We start from the raw sequence: 21,869 nt of genomic DNA on the forward strand, positions 1-21,869 counted from the left end.
CATCATCTGAGAGTAAGAAACGAATCAACAAATTCAGAGAGCATTACGGTCACATCATATTTTTTCTAAGTAGCCACACTCTCCATCTGAAGAGTCCTAAAGTCTCTTCACCCAACATCCAGGGATGGATGTTGGGTGAATTTAGGAGCAAATCCTCCTAAATTCAGTTTAGTCAGCCTTGATTTTTACCACCAATGGTTTTTTGGGGGTTTATATAAAATCTTTGAAACATAATTGCATGCCAGGCACCACAGAGAGAACTATTAAACTGATACCAGTTATAAAACTATTAGGGGGGGTTAATGTTATAATTATTAAAATATATGTACTGACCTTGATAGCTAAGTAAATGATCTAATGCTAGAGTCTTCCCCCTCTCTGAGCACTGAGAGTCATTATCAGAGCCATCTTTCTGGAGAAGAATGGTCTGCAGCCCTTTCCATGAAAATGTTCTGGCCTTCCATGAAGATTTGACTGCCACATCCATCTCTCTCTTCCTCCTCCTCTCACTCGTATTAAAGCAGGCTGAATCTTTCTTGGCTGAAGCTGCACATCTGATCTAGAGTTTTACAGAGCATACCAAGGTGCTGGTGAAACCAGAGACAATAACAACAAATATGGACCTGTATTTTTAGCTTGTGATTATAAAGCCCATTTCACAGACCATTACTCTGGGGAAAACAAACACAACTTTGTTGTTTAAAAGAAACCAGATTCCACAAGGATTTATTCTCCTCTAAAACCATATTGTGCATAACAGGTCCAAAGTATATCGAGAGAAAGCAGTTTAATGCGTTGAACATTTTTTCATTGATTTAATAATAAAATGAGAGCAAAGTCTAGGCTTTTTTGGATTTTTATTTATTTATTTTTATTTATTTATTTTTTTTACTATGTAGGATACTGTAAGGTTAAAACCATTACCTGACTGCTTAAACTTTTAACTACTGGAGACTAATCAAACACTTTAAAATATTTATACAAATATTTGAAAATCTATGCATATATTTTGTTATAGGTACGTATCTACTTTATTCAGTTCGGTTGAACACTACAGCATGGAGGAGCCGAATCCATCGTTTTCTAATCGCTGCCCTATTTCAACCATCGTTCCGGTGTACTTTGCTGCCCTCTGCTGGGCAAATAATGACTGTGACATCAAATCTGTACCATTCAACGTCTTTCAGCTGAAGATTTACTGTGTAGCCAGAGACAAACATAGTTGTTGTTTTTTTAAAATCTGCATTGATGCAGTCTGCACCAACACTCAGGCATTACTGGTCTATTACGGGCTATTTGTGGAGCCGCGTATTGGTTTCTGTAGGACGCAGAAAGGTTACTTTCAAGTTCTTCCTATATCCATATTATTCTTTAAATTATTTTTTTAAATTTAGTACATTGTAAGTCGCAAATAGCGAGGACCATTTTGTAGAATATAAAATATTAACATTAGATAACGAGTTAAATACATTAAAGTCACTGTATTTTGATTTTGCTTGAATACCAATTTAGTAGAACTGAGTAAAATTGCAATTTGAAAAGGAAAAGGTTTTCCAAGTCTTCACTACCCAATGAACTTTAATTCTGTTGATTTTTAATCTGTCCTGGTTAATTTTTTAATACACTTTTTCCAGCTTTTTTCTTGCTGCAGGAAATTCAAAGTCAAAAAAGCTACCATATAAGATGAGCCAGGTTATGAATCTAAAGGAACAGAAAATGTTTTATGCATCACAGGATGTTTTTTACATGGCCTGTACATTATTGCTGTATTCTAGCATTTTTTGATCAATAAAATTTCAAAACACAAAAGAGACTGCATGTGTTTTATTTTTAATTTTATGCTTTACAGGGGGTGGCATATTTTATTCTTAGCAACATTTTGCTGCTCTTTCTCTTGCTCTATTGTCTGTTTGTTTGTTATGCTCTGTGAAGTGATGAGAGAGTGACATCTCTTAGTTTTGGAAAGAATCTCCATCTAGCTCTGAGAGTGATTGAAAAATAATTTCAGACGTGTTCCCTTGCCAAAAAGACAACTGGAAATTCCCCATTTGCTAACATCCCATCTGCTAATTTTTCAAAGAGGTCATGTCCCGAAACAGATTCCAGGGAATCTTATGATTCCTACGTTTTGACAAAAAGGAGACAACATTCACACATCTGCAGGACAACTAATTTTCACTGGTATCTGAAGTTTGGGAGAGATTCCTTCGGACCTGTATCACAGCAGCCTTTCCACATGGCTGGCAGCCATGACAGCATTGTTATGTTGTGTCCATGAAATAAATAAAACACTCAATTATTAGAGTTTTCATTTACTGTCCTGATGTGTTTTTACCTATAAATACAGTCCAGGAATGTCAACAAAAATGACAAATACATAAACACACATACACTGGACCCCTTTATAGTGGGCAATGAAACCACCTTCCTAAACCATCTTTCTTGCTTCCTCAGCCCCACCGGTTCGATTCCCACTCCCGCCCAGCCACCCGGAGTGTGAGCTGACAGTGGGAGGTGTCAGCTCACCTCCCAAGCACTGCCGAGGAGCCCTTGAGCGAGGAGCCCTTGAGCAAGGCGCCGTCCCCCTTTACAAGTTGCTCATTTGGAGCGCACCATGAAGGAGCTGCCTGTGTTTTAAATCCAGTAAGTAATTTGTTCACCACTGCCTTAAAACTGTGCCGCTCGTGACCTATGTCCTGCTTCACCTTTCTCATCTGGTCAAGCCCCCACCCCAAATCTCTTATCTGATCCACATTCAATCGATTACCCTTGGAGCCCCTCTGAAACCCCTTTATAAAACCAGAAATAAATACCTTAAGTGCTTCCTGGCACTCTGGTTTTGCTGCCCTGACCAAGGATATATTTTATTTTTACTGGACTGCATTATTCAACAGTTAAGCTAGATTGTCAGCAAGCACTTGGATTCTGGCATAAGCCTTCATGCTGTGCAGTTTCTGGTCCTTATACTGCTCTCCGTTACCTGTATATTAAGAAAAAAAAAGTAAGAAACGAACAAATTAAGACAAACTCTTTTAATGATGAATTTGTCATAATATTTTACGGTCTGTTGGAATGATTGCGATCTGTTAGGAAACATCAACACTATTCAAATTAAAGCCAAACGTCTTGCTTACATGTGCAAAAACACATGCAAATGTTCAATGATTGAGAAATTCAAATGAAGTAACCCCCAAACAAACTGTTGAGTATTTTGATGCCACTGCTTTTTAGACAATTTGTCCTTTTGAAGAAATTACCAAAATAAACTGAGACTTAATAACAGAGGGTCTTTAATCTTTTTAACAGAGGGTCTTTAATCTTTTTGGTTTCTTCACATAGGGGAAAACTACAAAATAATATTAACAACATTTTAATACCCTGATATAATTCCAATAGGTTGCAGGAAAAACACGGAATACTTTATATTCTCTGATCCTGCGCATGGATGTTGTTTTGTAGTCTTTGAAAGAAGTAGCCTACAAATCCCGACGAGCATTTCGCCCATCGCCGTAGCAGCGGGAACTTGGTTTCGTCTACCATCATGGAGAGCCGGAGTCGAGTCTACGCCACAATATTACCGGCTGCTGGTCCGGAATTAACCGACAGTGAGAACGAGCAGAGGCTGGCGGTGCGAACCGTCAACCCTTTGAGTCCCGGTAACCGGGTGAGGGAGGTCCAGGTCACCGGGTCGGCCGAAGTTTGCTGTCCGGCGGACCGGGTGTCGGTGCGGGTCAGCTTGTGCAGCAGCAAAGAGTCCGTCAACGAGGTGACCAACAGCGTTTCACGGCGACTTGACTACATTTTGCAAGTTGTCAGGTGAAAATAGACATACTGCAATTCGTTCATCTACTTTAAGAGAACAACCGTTCATCTACTTTAAGAAGAGAACAACAGTAGCGTTCTGTAGGAGAGAGAACTTTTAAGCTAGCGCTACGTCTGTAGTTTACGTACAAACTCCGTTTACGTAGTGTTACGTCATTAGCGTCAGAAGTAGCGTAGCGGTCGTTCCCGGCAGGAATTTCATTAGAAAGTATCTGAAAACGGTATTAAATAATAAAATGTTAACCAAAAAATGTCACATTTCATACAAATAAACTACAAATAAACTCACGTTCTTCATGGGTTTATTTAAATTAAATGATTTAAATTAGTTTTTAAATCATTTGATTAAATGACCTGATACTCGCTAGAAATCCATGTCCAGTACACGTGTTGTCCTCCAAAAGAAAAGCTGTATCGACCCATTTACAGCTACAGTACTCGATGTCTCTATCAATCTGCACATCGTAGATTGCGATCACAAATTTGAAGGTCATAAACCATTTGTTCATCAATAAAGTATTAAATATTTCACTGAAACTCATAAAAAATGGGGCCAAAAGTAAAAGTGTCGCATCCAAAAGTTAAGCATTAGTATTTTCACGAGCTTAATCAGTAACATACTAAAAAGAAGGATTTTTAAGGTGATTAATTTATTCAGATGTCAGAATTTGTGAATAAAAGTTTACAGTATATTGTCTTTTAACCTTGATTTTTTATTTATTGAATTTAGACAACATGGTGTCTGCAATAAAGACGCCTCAGTCAGGAGGTTTCTGCGCCGAGAGGCAGACCAGTATCGCATGGATGCAGAGGTGGATTCCAGATGTGTCATGGTTCTTTTCTTTTTTTTCCCCCACTGAAGCCACACACCATTTAACAAAATGTTCCCACAGGTCACGGTCACATTCTCAGATTTTGAGATGATGGAGCGAGTGTGCAGTGTCCTGTTGGAGAAGCTGGACAAGAGTGTTTGTGTGGGAACACCACATTTCTACCACAGCGACGAAGGCCTGAGTCAAGTGAGGTATAAGGAAACACACATTTTATAAGCTGTCATATGTGGACATTAGTCTGTTGTAACCATGAAGAGTGTGTCCATCTGCCTTCTAGACGCCGCGCCTGTGCGTCAGCAGTGGAAAACGCTCAGCAGAAAGCCCAGGAAGTTAGTCAGCTCCTTGGACAAACACTTGGACCCCCATTACTGGTCAGAGAGGAGAAGATGACGGAACATAGGATGGAGGAGGAGGATGGAGGCAGGGCCCAAGGTGCTCACCTTCCTTGTACACCCAAAATTATCATCTTTTCACAGGTGTCTGTGTCCTTCAGCCTCAGAGACAGAAGCAGGAAAAAACTTTGAAAACCTTATTGACTCATGGTGTCAAAGAACATGTCAGACTTTCAAGTATTCTTTGCGGGTGAAAAGTGTAATGTTTGAAATGGTAAATTACTAATGAAAACTACATGGAGAAATAAACAGATTTTTAAAAAATCAGTTTTGTTGCAAGCGTTTATTGATATAATTTAATTTTAAAAAATGAGACAAATATTAAATTATCTGTGTTTCTCACTGGGTATCTGTTGACACGTCAAATTAAAACCCTGTATTTTTACATCTTGCAAAAATAAAAAGTTGGACGTCTGAGAGCTGCAACTCCAAATCAAAAAAAGATTTGCTTGCATCAAGATCCAACGAGGAGGGAGCAGAAAAATCTCGAACTGTTCAGTTCCTTGCTCTCTCTAAATATTGCATCAAAATTCCTCGTCCTCATTTTCATCCTCAGGGAAAAGCTCTCTGAGCCAGGGCTGCATGACAAACCGCTCCCCATCGAAATGAGTGAAGTATTGTTCCAAGGTGGGAATGTTCGGCTAAAAACATCCAACAGTGAGTCCCAACATACATTGATATACTCAGTTGTGTTTATGTACCCTTGTTTTCACCGCTTACCTTCATCCTGGTGATGCGCTCTAGTTGTGTCTGAGGCAGGTAAGCCACAAACACGGAGGAGGCTTGAGGTCCGCTGAACAGCACCTTATAATGAGGTGTGTTCTCTGCTGTGATGCCCTGTTTGATAACAAGCACTCAAGGTTAATGTTTTTTTAGTTGTCCAACACTTAACTGAATCAGAAAATGTTTGCAAGTTTGTGAAACAAAACGTTAGTAAAGAAGTAGAAATTGCTTGCAGAGTGTTGGCTGCTGACCTCCGAGTTGGAATACACTCTTTCAATCCACGCTGAAGGAGCTCGTAGCTCAGGGTCCCAACCCACAATGACCCCGATCATATGGCCCCTTCTCTCCATCACCACCTCCCCTACCCGCAGAAATACATATGGAGGGCGGGGGCTGCGTGCTTCCTTCGAGGCTGAAGGAAGACAAAAAGAAGGAATCTTTTGGAATAAATTCTGAAGTCTGAAGGTTATTCGCCATTTTTATAAAATGAAACCTAACACAAATTAATGTAGTAGACATCACGGTTGTTGACTTGGTTTGCCTATTGCAATCAATCTCATCACTCAGATGTTCACAAAGTGGGTGTAGTGTGTCTTGTAATTTAAATTCAGGAGAAATTACTGAGAAAATAAAAATTTCACTGACAAGTTTCACATATTTATTTGTTGGAGTAAAAACTTTGGAAAGGGGTGAACGAGTGACTTAATTGTGCAGACTACAAAAGATTTACCCTTATTCTGAAAAGCACAAACCTCCAAAGAAGCCTTTGTCATTGTCAACAATCATGCTCTCTATGTCGTATGGGTCTTCTTCCATGTCGTCCTGCTCTAAGCCGACGAAAGACCTTTGGAAAACAAAACCATAGTCATATAAGTTACCAGCTTGTGTGTCTTTATTCATACCTGACCACGAAACATTAACAATTACAACTCCAGAAGAAAAACTTGATGGGATGGTAATGAATCCCAACACGGAGTGAATTTTCATACTCACTGGACTTTAGACATTTGCATGCTTGCCCAATCCATCCAAGCGGTGGTATTGAGGAAAGACTTTCTCCAGTCTTTCCAAATACGAAGCAACCTGAAATTAAAATAATACAATAATTCTGGATGTGCAGGATGGGTAATTCATCACAGATTCCACGGTTTGATTTTCACCCATCTCTACAGACTTCCTGCAAAGTGCCAGCAGCCTCACCAGACCCATTTCACTGGACTGGGGTACACGTCCCTGCATTGATCTGTGCCCTCACAGAGTCAGACAATAAAACCTTAAAAGACCTCATTGTGAATTCCTTCAAATCATTAAAAACGGGGTGTGAACGTCGCAGCTGGACTGCTGCTGGCGCTCAGCAAACAATCTGGATTAGTGTATGGCGCGTTCATAGATTTTAAATCATTACACTGTACTGACTTTTTAAAAAAAAATAAAACAAACTAAGCAGTACAGTATATCTAATGTATTTGCCGATCCGGCAAACACGCCATTCTGCCAGATCTCAACCATCTAGTCATTCTTTTCATCAAGTCGAAACTCAGTTTGTTACAAATACATCATAAAACAATTTAAAATACATAATATGGTGAACCATTTTCATGAAAAACTAGTATTTTCCTATTCAGCGGCAGTGCTGGATGGAGATGGCGTTAGTCGTGGTAAACATTATGTTGGCAGGCACATTTCACTTCATATAGAATTTATTTCACTGAAGAAATTGTTAAGTGTCACCTGTGCGCCATTATTTTCACATCTTGCGACATGTGTAAAGAAAAGCTCCGTTGACGCGGGGCTCCTACCGTGCGGACGCGTGGTAGCGGTGCGCCGCCGTGGGGCCGCTCCACCTGCTGATGAGATACTGCGCCGGCACAGCGGAGAGCAACAGCGCGATCTGCAGCAGCGCGGCTCCCGTCAGCTCAGGCATGACTGTGGGGACAGAAACACGCGTCAGGTGGGAGCAACAGGTGCGGGAGCCATGTCTAAATGAGTCCGGAGTTGTTGTACTCAAAAACCAGAAAAGGTCGGATCAATCAACACGATGCGTCTTTTAGAAAACTAGTTCGGGGCCTGTTCTTCTGTGAGATCTTGTGAACAATTAGAATTACTTATTTATTGACGGGGGACTCCAGTCGGAAGTCCGTATGTCACGACGGAAATGTCCAAAGCCGGTCAGCTGCAGTTGTGATGCTTACCTCGTACTTAACAAGTCTTTTCTCCACTTATCTGTCAGACATCGCAAGTCTGTGCCTTGACACCAGAGGAATGACAACCGTTTCACTTCTGTTTTATTTACTTGAACCGCACACCACCTGTGTGTTTACATGTTTCGTTACACTTGACAGACAGCCGGGCCGTCCAATCAGCGCGGCCCACGGAGGGGAACGGCGGACCTTTCGAAGCGCGCCACGTCAGGATGAACCAAACCCATTTAGGCGGGGAAACGATTTGTAACGCAGGGACGGTACCGAGACCACAGGAGGGAGAGTTCGTTTATTCTGATCGAAGACTTTTTCTTTACTGTAGCTACACTTTAAAAATCAAACAGTTGACAGAAAAAAAAAGCTTTTATTTTGGAAAAAAAATCCAGTTACTGTAACTGAAAGTTTCACTGTGATGAATATGATTTTTTGTGTGACAGTAAACAACAGGAGGGGAATGTGTATAAGGAAACACAACTGTTTATTTACTTAAAATATTGGTATGAACTAAAAGGACAGCAGTACTCCCCTACACATACATTCTAGCCATATGCTTTTTTGCATTAATTGTTTTATACTGTATATAAAAAAGTATGCAAATTAACAAAGACATCCTCTTCAACATGACATAGACCCCTTTCCCCTTCCTGTTTTGTTGTTTCCCGTCCCACACCCCGTTAAATCTTAAAACATCCTTGAACGCTTCCTCCCACTGTACACACACACACACACACAGACACACACACACACACACACATACACACACTGTGACGCCCAGGAACATAACCGATAAATGTAATCATGAGTAGCAGAAGTAAGGGCTGATTTGAGCTGACGAGTTGGAATTTCTCAATAAAAGTATTATTTTGTTTCACCCTGCGATGCACCGGGGACGGATGTGGATGATTTGAAATAACTGGAAACACAAATTCTCGCTTATAAAACAGTGACTTGCATTTAAGGCCCATTTGAAATAGAAGTTGGACATTATTACTTGTATGTGTGTGAGCAGCAATATTAAACCAGCTTTTAGACATTTTTGGTGAACATAGACATTGTGAGAGATATGATGAAGAGGGGCAACAGCAGAGTAACAAGTCTGATGTGTATTTAGATATGGTGGTTAGATTACCACTTTTATTGTTTTCCGATTGGAAATCCGAGATAACAGGCCTCATTGCCCATCTCCTTATTAAGGTATGGGAAAGTAGGCTCCAAAAAGTTTCCTCACAACATCTTAAAATAATCTGTGCATATTTGTAAATGTTAGTTGTGATAGAAAAGACACTCTATATATTAATGTACTTATTATTTGAAGTTTGTCTTTGTTTTGCCTCTACTTTCTGGTCTTTAACAGAACCCAAAACAACAATAATCACTTATGCCAAGAGTCATTTGTGTCTGTGTTTTCAGCAGTCTCAATCTGGAATAAAATTCATTATATTCACCAAATGAACGAATATTTTTTGAAGTACAGTAATATTGAAAAAAAAAAAGAGAAAAGTAAAACACCTTTCAAAGTCTACAGCTCTAGTTACTGAAACATTATTCTGTGTGGGAGACAGAAAACACTGAATGCCTTTAACGTACGTGAGATCTACACACATTGGAAGTGCTGCAGAGCGTAAACACATTCAAAAGCCATATTCTAGAACTTCTGTACCAAAAGAAAATATTTGGCATTGACAAATCTCTAACAATAAAAACCAAAGTAATGATAAACAGTTTAATGGTTGATAATATGTGACAATAAAAGAACCAAGAAATGAAGCAGGTGTGTAGATATGAGTGTCCAGTTCTCCCCAGTCCTACGTGTGAGAAGTGTTTGATTTTGGCTTCCAGACTCTCTGATGAAAACAGAAACATGGCAGAAGTGGAGTCAATCAGTGGACTTTACAGACAGAGAATAACATTATATGTCCCTCATAAATCAGACTGATTATTTTCCAGGTCCATGATCCAGTCCCCTGTCCAGTTCTCTGGACCGAGTGAGAAGCTAACAAGTAAAAATAAAGAATACGTTTTTAAAAAAAAAAAAAAAAAACGGCCCCAAAAGCAGAAACCAAGGATTCCATATGCCAAAGTAGCCAAAGGCACACAATCAGAAAGACGAAAGTAAAATTAGTCCCCCTCTGCTTTCCTTCCACGTGTAGACTCATCCAGTTTGAGTTGACTCCATCCTGTTAGTCATGATAGTGCTAAAACATGAAAAAAAAAACTGTGGTTTTTGTGTCTGTGAGTGTGATCGCCATAGAAACATGTTAATGTGTAAAAAGTAAATTTTTTAATGTTAAAAATTTTAAAAATACACTGGGGATCCTCCCTTTATGACTGCATGTTAACAGATCTGTGGTTTAAGCTCCTCTGGCTGTACCTTCAGTATAAACTCATGATAGGTTGGTTATAGGATAATATACTGACTTAGATAATGGTTTTTACGACAACGGTTAAGTCTTCTTTTTTTTCAACGGCTATAAATACATTTCTTTGAGAAGTTTCACAATGATCAATCTGTATGCCACTGTTTGTACGCTGAAAGTGAATGACACACTAATTTCTGTTATAAAAACACACACGCGCCTTCTGTTACACACCCACTCGCATTGTCACAACTTCATACGCATACAGGCACATGTACTTTGCAGGGCAGGGAACCAAACACACGCACGCACGCACACACACACAGACACACACACAGACACACACCCAATACATAAAGGCACAAGGTATTGCTAATGCTGAGGATGCGTGGAAACGTGATCTACCTAGACATATAAATTAACCCTTTCAACCATGCATCCTTTTTTTTTTTTGTCCTCATCACAGCAAGAACTGTTCCTAGAAATAAAAGATGCTTTTCTTTCTACTCAACATGCAAAAGAAACCCACCCACACATCCACAGTAAACAAAAGCTACAGATCTACAGTACCGACAATGGTACGCCATTTTGGTATTTTAGCGCAGACGGACGCTCAAATCAGCCGACGTGTGAGAGTTCTGAAAACAGAGGGCTGATCATCAAATTTTAGAAAAAAGCAGAAAGGGGTCTGTGTAAAAAAAGAGCGAGAACAAAGAAGAAAAAGCGGTGAAAGACTCCGGCAGTCTGTAATCTATCACAGACCAAACCATTTCAGCTCAGTGGGTGTCTTTGTCCGGCCCAGTGGGGGCTCTTGGTCAGTCCACAAAAATAGCAAGAGGGAGATAAAGATACATCCAGCTCTCCTGGTGATTTTTTTTCAAGTACTAAAACTCTGTTTGACTGCTGTTTTGCCCAGTATGACACAAACAGTATTTAAGGTGAGACAAGGGTGAAGAGTGGTTCAGAGGACAGTCACAAGACCACTAGTCTTGGAGCCGGTGAGCTCCTATGGGATCCAACATGGACCAATATTGTCAGAGGAGTTGGAGCGAATGAATGCATGTTGGCTGGTGTAGCAACGTGCTAACAGGGCCGAGAGAAAGGAGGAGCGGACAGATAGCAACTCTCTAGTTTTTCCTTTTGGCCACAGCTTTGAAAAGTAGCAGCTGGAATCACAGCTCCCACCCAACAAATGTATCCACCACTGATTTCTCCTCAAACCAGCCTCTTCTCCTCCTCCTTCACATGAGCCATGATATCTCAGCCTGATATCTTGAGTCAGGACAGCCAGCCTCCTCCTCGCAGCGAGTGTCTGCACCGCGGCCTCCATTACCAGCCTATCAGGTTGGCTTTGGCTTTTTCTGTCAACTTACGAACACGTCCCTTCGAGGAGGTGCCAAAGGTGATTGATGAGTCCTCAAAGAGCAGCTGCCTCTGCTCCTCCTCAGAGTCCTCCTCCATGTACCAGGCAGACCGCCGGCCCTGATTACGTGTGCGCATTGACCCACTTGCCCCATCCCCAGCCTCCTCCTTTGGAGATTCCTTCTGACTGGAACGATGAGGAACAGGTTGGGGTGGAGGTGTGACCTCCTCATTGGCTCTCCTACTGCTCCTCCTCAGTTGCAGTGGCTCAGGTGATTCAGCAGGAAGAGTGGCTTCGTCGGTTTTAACCAGTCGGGGGCGGCCGCGCCGTCTGGGCGGTGACACCACGGCAGAGTCCGACAGCACAGATGTTTCCTGAGAAGATGTTCCGCCTTCATCCCCTGTCGATTGGTCGAGCTCGTCGTCTGGCGTGGAACTCCTGCGGCTGGCACTCCTTATCTCCTCCAGGTCCTGCTTGCTCTTCCTGCCTCTTTTCTTCCCAGGAGGGCGACCCCGAGGTCTGGAAGGACTCCCAGGAACTGTGGCTTCTGCAGAAGTCACTTGAAGGTCCAGTTTGGGTTTTCGTCCCTTCTTTCCAGCACCAACGGTGACATGACTACCGTGGCCGTTCAGGTGGACTGTGCTCTGAGGTGAAGGGCTACTGACAGAGTCTAAGAGGGGAGAGCGTTGATTCAGAAGACAAAAAGAAGAAAATGCTAATTAAGAGTGACAAGGTGACATGAAATGTGTTTAATGACTTTAATCATAAACCTATCGATCACAGTATCAGTTCTGCCCGATCATCACTAACTCTTACCTGGTGTGTGTCGTATTGGAGTCTTTAGTTTCCTTCGGGTGCTTCCTCCACTGCTGCTTTCTACTGCTGGAGAAGTCACCTTTTCAGGAGCTGGTGGCGATGAGGCTGACACAGAGGCATGAGTCCTCAGTGAGCGAGTAGACTCTGTTAAGACATGTTAGATGCAGTTTAATATTGATGATTTCACTCTAGTTTCAAAGGTAAATTGAGGAATTCTGTTCTGTAAATATGAGGAGAGGAGCGGTGTGGCTTAACACTTGAAACTGGAGGTAATTCTAACACCTATCATTATCTGTGTAGCAGTATTTCAATAGACAAAGTAATTTACTTAATCAATTGGAAAACAAAGTATTAAAACCGCACCTCACTGTTTTCAATTGCAGGGAGCTACATCTTATACTGTATCCTGACTGGGTGTAGTGATAAGCTAACTGTGCAGAGAGAATGGAGTACAAAAACTAGCCCTAGAATAACACAAGTTGTTTTATTATTGCTCCAAGAATAAAATGAGCTCACCTGCTGTGCTGGCTGAGTTACTTGGGGCACTGTGTGAGGAGGATGACGAGGATGGAGTGTGTGTAGAATGGCGAGCTGCGCTTCTTGTTCGCCCTGCAGCCGGTGCTTCTGCTTTCCCGTTGACCAGCTGAAGCGGCTGTTTGGGGGGGACGCTCTGCCTCAGAAAGGAGGGCCGTGAAGGAGTCGGCGATGGCTCCCTTTTACTGGTCACCCTGGATGATACGCGTCTCTTCCTCTCTGGGCTATCAATAAAGGATGGGAAAGAATGCAAATATTCACACCTGATTGGAAATAAGAGACCTCAAAACCAGAAATAAACACTTCAAGCTTCTACCTGGATGCAGTGCTACTGGTTGGAGATTCGCTCATCCTTCTCCTCTTCATGCCGTGTCGCGTCTGTCTGTCTGTGGTGTGTCGTGTTTGTCTGTCAGTCCCTTGCCTGGTCAGTTTACCCGTTAGGCCATGGATGGCCTTGTAGTCATCCAGGATGGAGCTGACGTGTTCTTCAAATAGAGCCGAAAGCCTCAGACTCATACTGTAGATCTGTAGGTGCGAAAAAGGATCGACAGATAGTAGTTTAAAAAATCACTCTAAAAGGGACAAAGGCCTTATTACACAAACTCATTGAAACGTTAAAATTTGTGTGTGTTTGTGTGTGTATGTGTGTGTGTAGAATGTGTATCTTACCCGAGACTTCTTGCTAGGTGTGTAAGCTTTGGAATTGCTAAAAATGAGCCGGACGTCCCTGCAAAGCTCGATAGGAGACTGGTACTTCCCTTCTGTCAGTGTGCTGAGAACGGTGCCAAAGTCCATTGGTGAGTCAACTATCTGCAGGTAGTCCTGGAAAAGGAGAAGGAAGTTTGAAAACATTTCAATTAGAAGTTTTAGAAGACACAATAAGAAGCGGAGGAGTGTGAGAGATGCTAGGATTACAAAGATGAAAGAGATTCCGAGAGTTGTGGATTTTGCTTTGAATTAAATATAAAAAAAAAAAAGAGTCAACCAACACAAAGAATTTCACTTTCTCTATTGACAAGAAGCCGACTTTAACCTCAGGTCTTTCGCTCCTTCAAAACATTGGTCTTTGTTACAGATGCTCAAAGAAGGAGCCTGTCCTTCACATCAATCACTTCCTTTCATCCTCCACTCCTTCTGTAACTGAGTTGTAGCCACTTGTGTCCCACACCAAAGGTATGGCAAGAATTCATGTGAGCTTAATGTTTCTGTGCAAACTAGAGTTCTCAGACAAACAACACTGGAAACAGAAGGGAAAGCGTTACTGCTGGCTGAGGTACCGGATACTCTTGTAGGTCCACAGGTTCTCTGAAGGGCTCCGAGTCTTCACACTGGAAAATGAGATCCAGTAGCTCCTTACAGCGTCCTTTCCACGCGTGAGGATCATACGAATGGGGTCGCGCACGCAATTTTCGCTGCATGGGTTGACGACCCTACAAAAAATAAGGATGTAAATACAGCTAACTTTACAAGCTAATCCTGGATTACAGTGAACCTATTTTATCGGTTTAGACAGGTCTGGGAGGCCATTAAGCAGTTGTTTTTTCATGTATGTTACCTTATGGTTTCGTGTGGACGTTCCAGGAGTATTAGTATCTTCATCCTCCTCCTCCTCATCATCCTAAATAGTAAATATCAATATCAACCATTAATTAGAGTAAAATGAAAAATATCAGTGCCAATGTTAAAACCAAACGAGGAAGAAGAAGCACACCTCATCTTCAGAGTCAGAGAAAGTAGTCTTCTTCATAGTTTTATAGAGGGGCATGAGATCTGTCAGACTTTGGTCCCTGAGGAGGAAAAAAAGCAGACGATGCAGAAATGACTGTTCTGGCAGAGCAACCTGTTTTGAATTCAAGACAACATACTTACTTAATGAATTGCAGCATAAGATCAGAGACAAACTTGGCTGTAGTGACGATGAATGATCCAGGCTCATTGAATGTTTGCGTGTTGTGTTCAATGTAACGAACCTCCCACATCAAAGAGGACAACCGTCTAAAAAAGGGGGGGGGGGAAGTGTCACAAAAATGGACACTCGCTGACACATCCACACACATTGAATCCTTTAAAATCTCTGTCTTTTAAATGAAACATGATGTGATTTACCTATAAAAGCGGTTGACAAGCCTTTGGCGTATGGTGCTGAGGTCAGTAACATAGGCTACTACTGTGCAGTATGTAGGATATGCTTGTAGGTCCACTGGGAAGGCAAATGGTGCTGCAACATCTGTGGGTGGTGGATGAAGTACAAGTAAACACATAAGAAAAGAAGAGTTGTAAAAGTCAAAAGGTGGATATCGTTGCTATAAAAGTCTTCGTCCAGATGAAGCATCCTGTATGACAAGCATTAGAATAAAAATATTAATGTCACACATTTATGCCTTTTAGCTAAGGATTTCCTACTTATTGATTTATTCTTATTCAAAGATAATGCATCGGGAGGAGTTGTGTAAGCATGAATTGTAGGAGTGACAGGGACAGAGCTCTCTTGACGGATTTGTGCTGTATGTTGATGCTTGCCACTAGAGGGAGCCCTCACACCAGCCTTCCAATGGGGGAGTGCAGCACTACAGAGCCTAACACTGTATGTCATTACATCACTTAAAAGGAATTCAAGCAGGCACTTCAATATGTGGTTCAACGTGTTAGTAGCTTATTTCCTGTAGCATGTGGCCTGTAGCCCTGCTGGGCTCCAGCTGATGAGCTCAGAGCTGACTCTCATTGTGTAGAGTCATGCTGCCACCGCTGTACGAGAAATGAGTCGCTGTCGCTGAACGTCACATCCCTGCTTACTCACACGAGTGGACTGATATTTTCACACTGGCGTTTTGACATCATACCAAGAGTGCAGAGCTGGTCAATGGCTTTGATGATGCGTTCGCACTCCTCTGCTCGTGTGCGGCAGCCCCATTCCCCATCCAATGGGACGTACAGCAGCTCCTTTTGTTCTTCTTCTATTAGCGGGACGCTCAAGCCCAACTCATCCGGGAACGTGGCTGTGCGGGGGCAAAGAGACAGAAACTCCTGTCATAATGTTGAAAGTGCAAAGAAACCATTTGAAAATGTAAATCAAACAGTGGTTGGATTGACCTACCATCATCAGGGATAGGCTCCATGTCCCAAGGACTCATCTTCTCTGTGTCTCCATTATCCCAGCTGTATGAGAAATATTGATCATCATCAACATTATCATTATAATCATCTTCATCTTCATCTCATCTTTGAGTTTACATATTTGTAGCTTTTATACGTAATTTGTACCAGTGAGTATTTCTGACATCAACAGCTTAAAGTATTGTTATAAATAATGAAGAATCATGACCACTGGAGTATAATTTAAACTGGCATTATGCCATGTCACTGATGATGAAAGTCCAGAGATAGGAGAACAAAGGGGGGTGTTACTCATTGTAAATATCTAATTCAAACTGTCAGGCAGGACTGTTTCATCACATCTCTTGAGTAATTTAAGTCATGAGGTGTTTGTGCAGATAATGACTGTTGTAAGGGAAGGCATCAAGAAGCTATTTGTCGACAATTGCCTGGAATTTGTCCCTATTACTTGCGAACCTTTTGAATCAAAGTGAAGTCAGATTACAAAGTCATTCAGACCCAGAACCAAACTATACAGTAGACATAGTGGGAACAAAAATTTTTAAGGTTTTGTAATGTGAAAGTAGCTAACGTGAATGTTTCTGGAAGTCAACTAATAAATACCAACAGATCTGGTCTTAGTAATTAAAGATGTGATGAATATTAGCCTTTCAGTCGCAGGCCATCGTCCATCAAGAGAGAATCACGGTTTTCACTTTTTGCATGTAGCCAAACGGCGGGATCTCTCCTTGGAGGCTTGGTTCCTTGGTGGCTCGGTTGCTTGTTTGCTTGGCTGTTTTGTTAATAACCCTGAAATCCTGTCAATATTCTAACCCTGCCACTAATGTGGTAATGTAGCACTTAAAAAAAAGAGGTTCTAATGAAATGAAGTGAACATTTATTAACATGGTATTCACATAATTATGTTATCAATAATATAAAAAAAAACATTTCACAGGTTGAGTTTTCAGTTCTGTTTTTACAAAACATGTTTGAGCTGTGGGGGATGGCGCGTTCAGAAATTTGTAAATGTTATACGTTTGAAAACGAATTCAACTTAAAATTAATCTTTGCAGCTCGTAAATTTGTAAATCTTTGTCTGATGGAACGATTTCTTTGTGAATTCAAGTAGAGCACAGATGTGAAAAGGAAACTTTCTAATGACGTATGGAGAGAAGTCGAAGTTGTGATCTTACCAGACGTTGTAGCACTGAAACAGGCTATCAGGGTACTGAGGCTGGAAGGGCTCCTGGCTCTCAATGGTTCCAAACCACCAAGCATCATCAATCACTGACCGAAATCTGTCACCTACACACACATCACAAGTAGTTCAGAAACACCAAAAAAGGCAAGTAAAAAATAAATACACGTTACATATATGATATTCTGAAAGTTTTAAGCCAAAGAAACTGACTGACCTATACTCCACTGCCTCTTTCTGGCATTATCAAACTGCTGCCGCAGTACCAGGAAGTCGATGACATCAGGCATGTCGTGGTATCTGCAAAAAGAGAAGAATTACACACATTAAGACCACAACGGCGCAAAGAAGGAATAAAACTAACAACTGCTGCTTTTCCATCCATCAACTGAATAGAACTTTTCATGAATGGATTCAATAATTTTGTCCTCAAGTCATAAAATCATGTGATATGTCACATTGGGACGCTTACTTCATAGAGAAGGATCCTCCGGTTAGTTTGCCAGTGTCAGGGTCCAGGAAGGAAAGCTTCAGGCAGCACAGTGTGGGCAGGCCAACTTCATACTTGATCCCAACTATCTTCATCAGTTCCTGCTCCTGAACACAACCACAAATAAAGAAACTAATGAAGAAATGTCTTGTATCCATTTCTGTGCTGTTATAATTTCTCATCTGAAATAGTGGGAAAGGGAAAGATTTATAGTTCAGGGTTACCAAAAGATTCAAGCATATAAGCTCTTACTTTTAATATTGTGGAGACAGTTTCATACATATGGATGAAACTGTCTTTCCTGCAGAAGCTTTTCTTTTGACTAAACTGCATTTTTAGGATGGAGACGGTATTAAAGTAAACACAACACTGAAACCAGGCAAGCATCTGTAATATAGAAAAAATACCCTATGTATTCTGACGTTGACTGCTTTTTTTAAGCCATTATTTTAGAAATGCAGCACCCTTGAAAGAGAAAGATTGCTCAAACATTTCACACGATACACAATGACGGTCAAGATGTGAGAAACCAAAACGAGGTCTGGCATCAACCACACAGCTGTAACCAGGATTTTAAATTTTACTTTCTTTATTCAATCTAAGTTTGTTCAGCATTATGTTCTTTCCCTCTTTGTCTGTGAATGAATCTAAAGTATTTCTCTTTAGGGAGTCTTTCACATCACATTGTCAAACTGTTTCTTACCCGTAGCTCCATTTTGTGCCAGGGCTGCTTCTTAGGATTGATGCTGTATATCTTCTTTTGTTTGGCCATCTCCACATAGGCTTCATGGCCTTGTCTGAAGTAATATAGCTGCAAACACAAACACAAACACAAACACACACACACACACACACACACACACACACACACACACACACACACACACACACACACACACACACACACACACACACACACACACACACACACACACACACACACACACACACACACACACACACACACACACACACACACACACACACACACACACACACACACACACACACACACACACACACACACACACACACACACACACACACACACACACACACACACACACACACACACACACACACACACACACACACACACACACACACACACACACACACACACACACACACACACACACACACACACACACACACACACACACACACACACACACACACACACACACACACACACACACACACACACACACAATGAATATGTCATTTCAAATTATTTATTTCTCTGGTGCAAAGATGTAACTTTATCTGAAAATTTAAACCTGTGCCAAAAAGACATTTTGAGCTGTTAATGACAGTCATTGAAGTCTTGTGAATTTTGGGGCCACCAAATTTAGAGCAGACTCTGTAACAATTTAGAACAGCTCTGTAAAGCATGAGCCAGTGTTTTGATATGAGCTGATATGTGGCACACATGACATGGACACTGAAACAGAAACCAGCGGGGAGTACCTCATCACCCATCTGGGGTATGTAAGGACATCTCCGGGGCACCGTGTCGGTGATCCAGGCAGAGGGAAGCCACTCCTCCAGAGTTAACCCTTGCTCCTGGAGCTCCGTCCTCTGAAAGAAAGCAGCACAATCAATGCTTACTTATGGCTCTTCAATCTGAGGTTTCACATTTTATTTTATTTTATTTTAAGTACTTTTTTCTTCCTCAGCTAATTAATTTTTCTTCTTCCTCAGTTAATTTGTCCATACTTTCAATTAAGAGATGTAATTTCTGAAAACTTAATTTTTACATGAAATAAACAGAGAATACGGCAAATAAACCTTGACAGCAAAAGCATTTCATTCTTGCAACCCCAAAAACACGTTAGTGATGACAAACCTTCCTCTTCTCCTTTGGCTTCTTCTTCTTTGGTAACGTGCCATCTTTATCTGCTTTCTCTTTCTTGCGTTCTTTCTTCCCATCCCTCTTCTTCTCCCCATCCTCCTCAGAGCCGCTGCTTTTCTTTTTCACTTTTACGCTCTTCTTGGGAGGTTCAAGGTTGATCCCAGCATCTGCCGTCCAGTCGGAATAATCGCTGGAGTAGTCGCTGCAATCAGATTGAAAACAGATGTATGCGCTTGTGTTAGCTTGCTATTTGCATACACTATCTAGAGGAGATGGCTGATATGATAATTGTGTTTGTTATACGATTTGTGTTTTACCTTGAACTGCTATGGTCATCCGGCCAGGGCTCTTTTTGATCGTCCTCCTTCTCCTCTGAGGAGGAGTGACCGTTGATTTGTCGTACCTCTACTTCTCCCTGGAAACACATTGCATCATGTTAACACTCTTCTTGACTAAAAGTCAAGTAAAACAAAAGGAAAAGTCTTCACAAAGGTACTGTACTGGAGAGCAAACATCTATCTAGTGTAATCGCATCTGTGAGCAGAGCAGTGAGGTTTACAGGCATCAGCTTGTTAGATTTTCTTCTTCATTGCTTCTGAGATAAACCAGAGACAATTTGAGTTGTTTTAAGTCGTCACTGCTCAAGAAATAAACTTTTTGATACTGTTCCATATGTTCTGAAAGTAGACATGAAGTTTCTAAGGATCTGCTGGATCACAACACGGCCTTTAAATCTTTATGGTTTGTGACCGGATTATTATGAAAAGGTGTTTTTTGGGAACAAAAACACAAAGAGTAACGTCTCTCTCTCTCTCTCTCTCTCTCTCTCTCTCTCTATCGATCCATCAGGTTCATATTCATGTTTTTTTACACAGTATCAATCAATCAATCAACTTTTATTTATATAGCGCTTAATCACATCTGAAGACATTTCAAAGCGCCAGTACGACCAATCCATTATTTTACATTGCACAACAAGACCACAGCATCATGCTCTAGTTACCTCTGAGGTGCTCTCATCATCATCGGCTGCCTCGGCGCTCTGGCGGCTTGTCTCCTCCATGGCAGCACGAGTGTGGTAGCCATGGTTACCCTGGCTCCTCCTCCCTTCGTCTGCTCCACACTCTGATGTGAGATGAACCTGCAGAGAATGAGGGACCAAAATCCGATGATATGAATGATGTATGTGATGATGTATTAAAATCTACTATGAATGGGAGGGTTACGGTAGAAGTAAAAATGTCTCTTTAGATGTGTTTGTGTGCTGCCTGCCTTACCCTGCTCTCCTTGGGGAGGGAGTGGATGGTACGTCTCCTCCTTTCGGACTGATAAACATTGATCTCCTCCTCCCCTTTAGCTTCACGCCAGTTCACCTGTCTCCTACACAAACAAACACAAACAAACAACCATGACATACAATACCTTCCATCATGTTATTAATGTCACAATCGTCAAAAGTTCAGCTCCTGTCTATGGAATCCTCTCTCAGTGTGTGTGTGTGTGTGTGTGTGTGTGTGTGTGTGTGTGTGTGTGTGTGTGTGTGTGTGTGTGTGTGTGTGTGTGTGTGTGTGTGTGTGTGTGTGTGTATGTGCTACCTGACAGAGGCATTCTCTAGCTCCGGGACCAGGACCCTACGGCTCCAGGCCACCAGGTCTCCCTCTGTGGCCATCTGGCTGCGGGGGGCATTGCTGTGCATCTGGCGAACGCCCTCAATCTGCCCACTGCGGCGCAGACCTACATTGGGAGGAGAGTGCACCTCTGTGGGGGAGCCCACTGATCCTGAGAGTAAAAGAAGTGAAACAGTGATCGAAAGGAGTTCTGTAGGAGAAAGGTACACTGATAAATATACATGGAAGGTCATATTAAGACACCACAACATCAGTAAATACTGAATACCGAGTGAAATGTCTGTAAACATTTTCTTAACCCTGATGTCAAACATTCGAAATGTTTATGACCACATCACTTTCCTAGGATATGTTTTGTACTTTTGCTTCTGTGAACCATCAATCATTTAACCAAGTAGGCACTGATTCTCAGTTGATGGACTGATCAGATAATTTAACAGTTGTGTCGGATACAAAAGTGAAGACAAGTTAAAGATACAAAAGAAGATCAAGAGAGAAGATCAATGATCTGAAGTGCAGGGGAGACATTTTTGGTATAATGTACCCCCTTTTACAAAGCAC

General features: G+C 41.6%; 3 protein-coding genes across 6 annotated transcripts in view; 1 reads left to right on the top strand and 2 right to left on the bottom strand.

The window, feature by feature from the left end:
* Positions 1–1,901: 1,901 nt before the first annotated feature.
* On the bottom strand, positions 1,902–9,533 carry si:dkey-261l7.2 (uncharacterized protein LOC569751 homolog). Of its 3 annotated transcripts, none has more exons than XM_068341830.1 (7): positions 7,963–9,533; positions 7,570–7,696; positions 6,764–6,853; positions 6,523–6,614; positions 6,022–6,182; positions 5,768–5,884; positions 1,902–2,980 (listed from the first exon to the last, which is right to left on the bottom strand). In XM_068341830.1, the coding sequence occupies exons 2-7, from the start codon at positions 7,692–7,694 to the stop codon at positions 2,939–2,941; spliced, it is 627 nt and encodes a 208-aa protein (XP_068197931.1). In that variant the 5' UTR covers positions 7,695–7,696; positions 7,963–9,533; the 3' UTR covers positions 1,902–2,938. The 3 variants fall into 3 exon arrangements, with proteins under 3 accessions (XP_068197931.1, XP_068197932.1, XP_068197930.1); XM_068341831.1 differs by lacking the exon at positions 1,902–2,980 and adding an exon at positions 5,011–5,149; XM_068341829.1 differs by lacking the exon at positions 1,902–2,980 and adding an exon at positions 5,312–5,688.
* Positions 3,513–5,310, top strand: irak1bp1 (interleukin-1 receptor-associated kinase 1 binding protein 1). Of its 2 annotated transcripts, XM_068341827.1 has the most exons (4): positions 3,513–3,816; positions 4,553–4,634; positions 4,716–4,846; positions 4,933–5,310. In XM_068341827.1, exons 1-4 carry the CDS (start codon positions 3,542–3,544, stop codon positions 5,177–5,179), a joined length of 735 nt encoding a protein of 244 aa, XP_068197928.1. In that variant the 5' UTR covers positions 3,513–3,541; the 3' UTR covers positions 5,180–5,310. The 2 variants fall into 2 exon arrangements, with proteins under 2 accessions (XP_068197928.1, XP_068197929.1); XM_068341828.1 differs by lacking the exon at positions 4,553–4,634 and having other exon boundaries at positions 3,513–3,766.
* A 147-nt stretch (positions 9,534–9,680) lies between the features above and the next one.
* The window catches only part of phip (pleckstrin homology domain interacting protein), a 30,560-nt gene continuing 18,371 nt past the window's right edge, over positions 9,681–21,869 (bottom strand). The window contains exons 19-40 of the mRNA XM_068341826.1: positions 21,276–21,459; positions 20,958–21,060; positions 20,684–20,821; positions 19,998–20,095; positions 19,675–19,882; positions 19,296–19,406; positions 18,529–18,636; positions 17,808–17,932; positions 17,553–17,635; positions 17,331–17,442; positions 16,136–16,197; positions 15,882–16,037; positions 15,148–15,268; positions 14,911–15,036; positions 14,753–14,828; positions 14,597–14,659; positions 14,319–14,471; positions 13,711–13,863; positions 13,358–13,566; positions 13,024–13,265; positions 12,508–12,651; positions 9,681–12,361 (exon numbers count right to left, since the gene is read on the bottom strand). Of these exons, the coding sequence (XP_068197927.1) occupies positions 11,658–12,361; positions 12,508–12,651; positions 13,024–13,265; positions 13,358–13,566; positions 13,711–13,863; positions 14,319–14,471; positions 14,597–14,659; positions 14,753–14,828; positions 14,911–15,036; positions 15,148–15,268; positions 15,882–16,037; positions 16,136–16,197; positions 17,331–17,442; positions 17,553–17,635; positions 17,808–17,932; positions 18,529–18,636; positions 19,296–19,406; positions 19,675–19,882; positions 19,998–20,095; positions 20,684–20,821; positions 20,958–21,060; positions 21,276–21,459 (3,479 nt within the window). The 3' untranslated portion in view covers positions 9,681–11,657. The remainder of the gene's footprint in view (positions 12,362–12,507; positions 12,652–13,023; positions 13,266–13,357; positions 13,567–13,710; positions 13,864–14,318; positions 14,472–14,596; positions 14,660–14,752; positions 14,829–14,910; positions 15,037–15,147; positions 15,269–15,881; positions 16,038–16,135; positions 16,198–17,330; positions 17,443–17,552; positions 17,636–17,807; positions 17,933–18,528; positions 18,637–19,295; positions 19,407–19,674; positions 19,883–19,997; positions 20,096–20,683; positions 20,822–20,957; positions 21,061–21,275; positions 21,460–21,869) is intronic.

The sequence above is a fragment of the Antennarius striatus genome, chromosome 19 (assembly GCF_040054535.1).
Source record: "Antennarius striatus isolate MH-2024 chromosome 19, ASM4005453v1, whole genome shotgun sequence".
Taxonomy (NCBI): Eukaryota; Metazoa; Chordata; class Actinopteri; order Lophiiformes; family Antennariidae; genus Antennarius; species Antennarius striatus.

What these genes read in the sequence shown, in the direction of transcription:
- irak1bp1 (XM_068341827.1), top strand. Translation starts at nt 3,542, where the DNA reads ATGGAGAGCCGGAGTCGAGTCTACGCCACAATATTACCGGCTGCTGGT. An exon ending in TACATTTTGCAAGTTGTCAG is followed by an intron (nt 3,817 to 4,552) that starts GTGAAAATAGAC and finishes TATTGAATTTAG; the next exon opens with ACAACATGGTGTCTGCAATA. An exon ending in GAAGGCCTGAGTCAAGTGAG is followed by an intron (nt 4,847 to 4,932) that starts GTATAAGGAAAC and finishes TCTGCCTTCTAG; the next exon opens with ACGCCGCGCCTGTGCGTCAG.
- si:dkey-261l7.2 (XM_068341829.1), bottom strand. Translation starts at nt 7,694, where the DNA reads ATGCCTGAGCTGACGGGAGCCGCGCTGCTGCAGATCGCGCTGTTGCTC. An exon ending in ATGCAAATGTCTAAAGTCCA is followed by an intron (nt 6,615 to 6,763) that starts GTGAGTATGAAA and finishes TGTTTTCCAAAG; the next exon opens with GTCTTTCGTCGGCTTAGAGC. An exon ending in TGACAAAGGCTTCTTTGGAG is followed by an intron (nt 6,183 to 6,522) that starts GTTTGTGCTTTT and finishes GTCTTCCTTCAG; the next exon opens with CCTCGAAGGAAGCACGCAGC.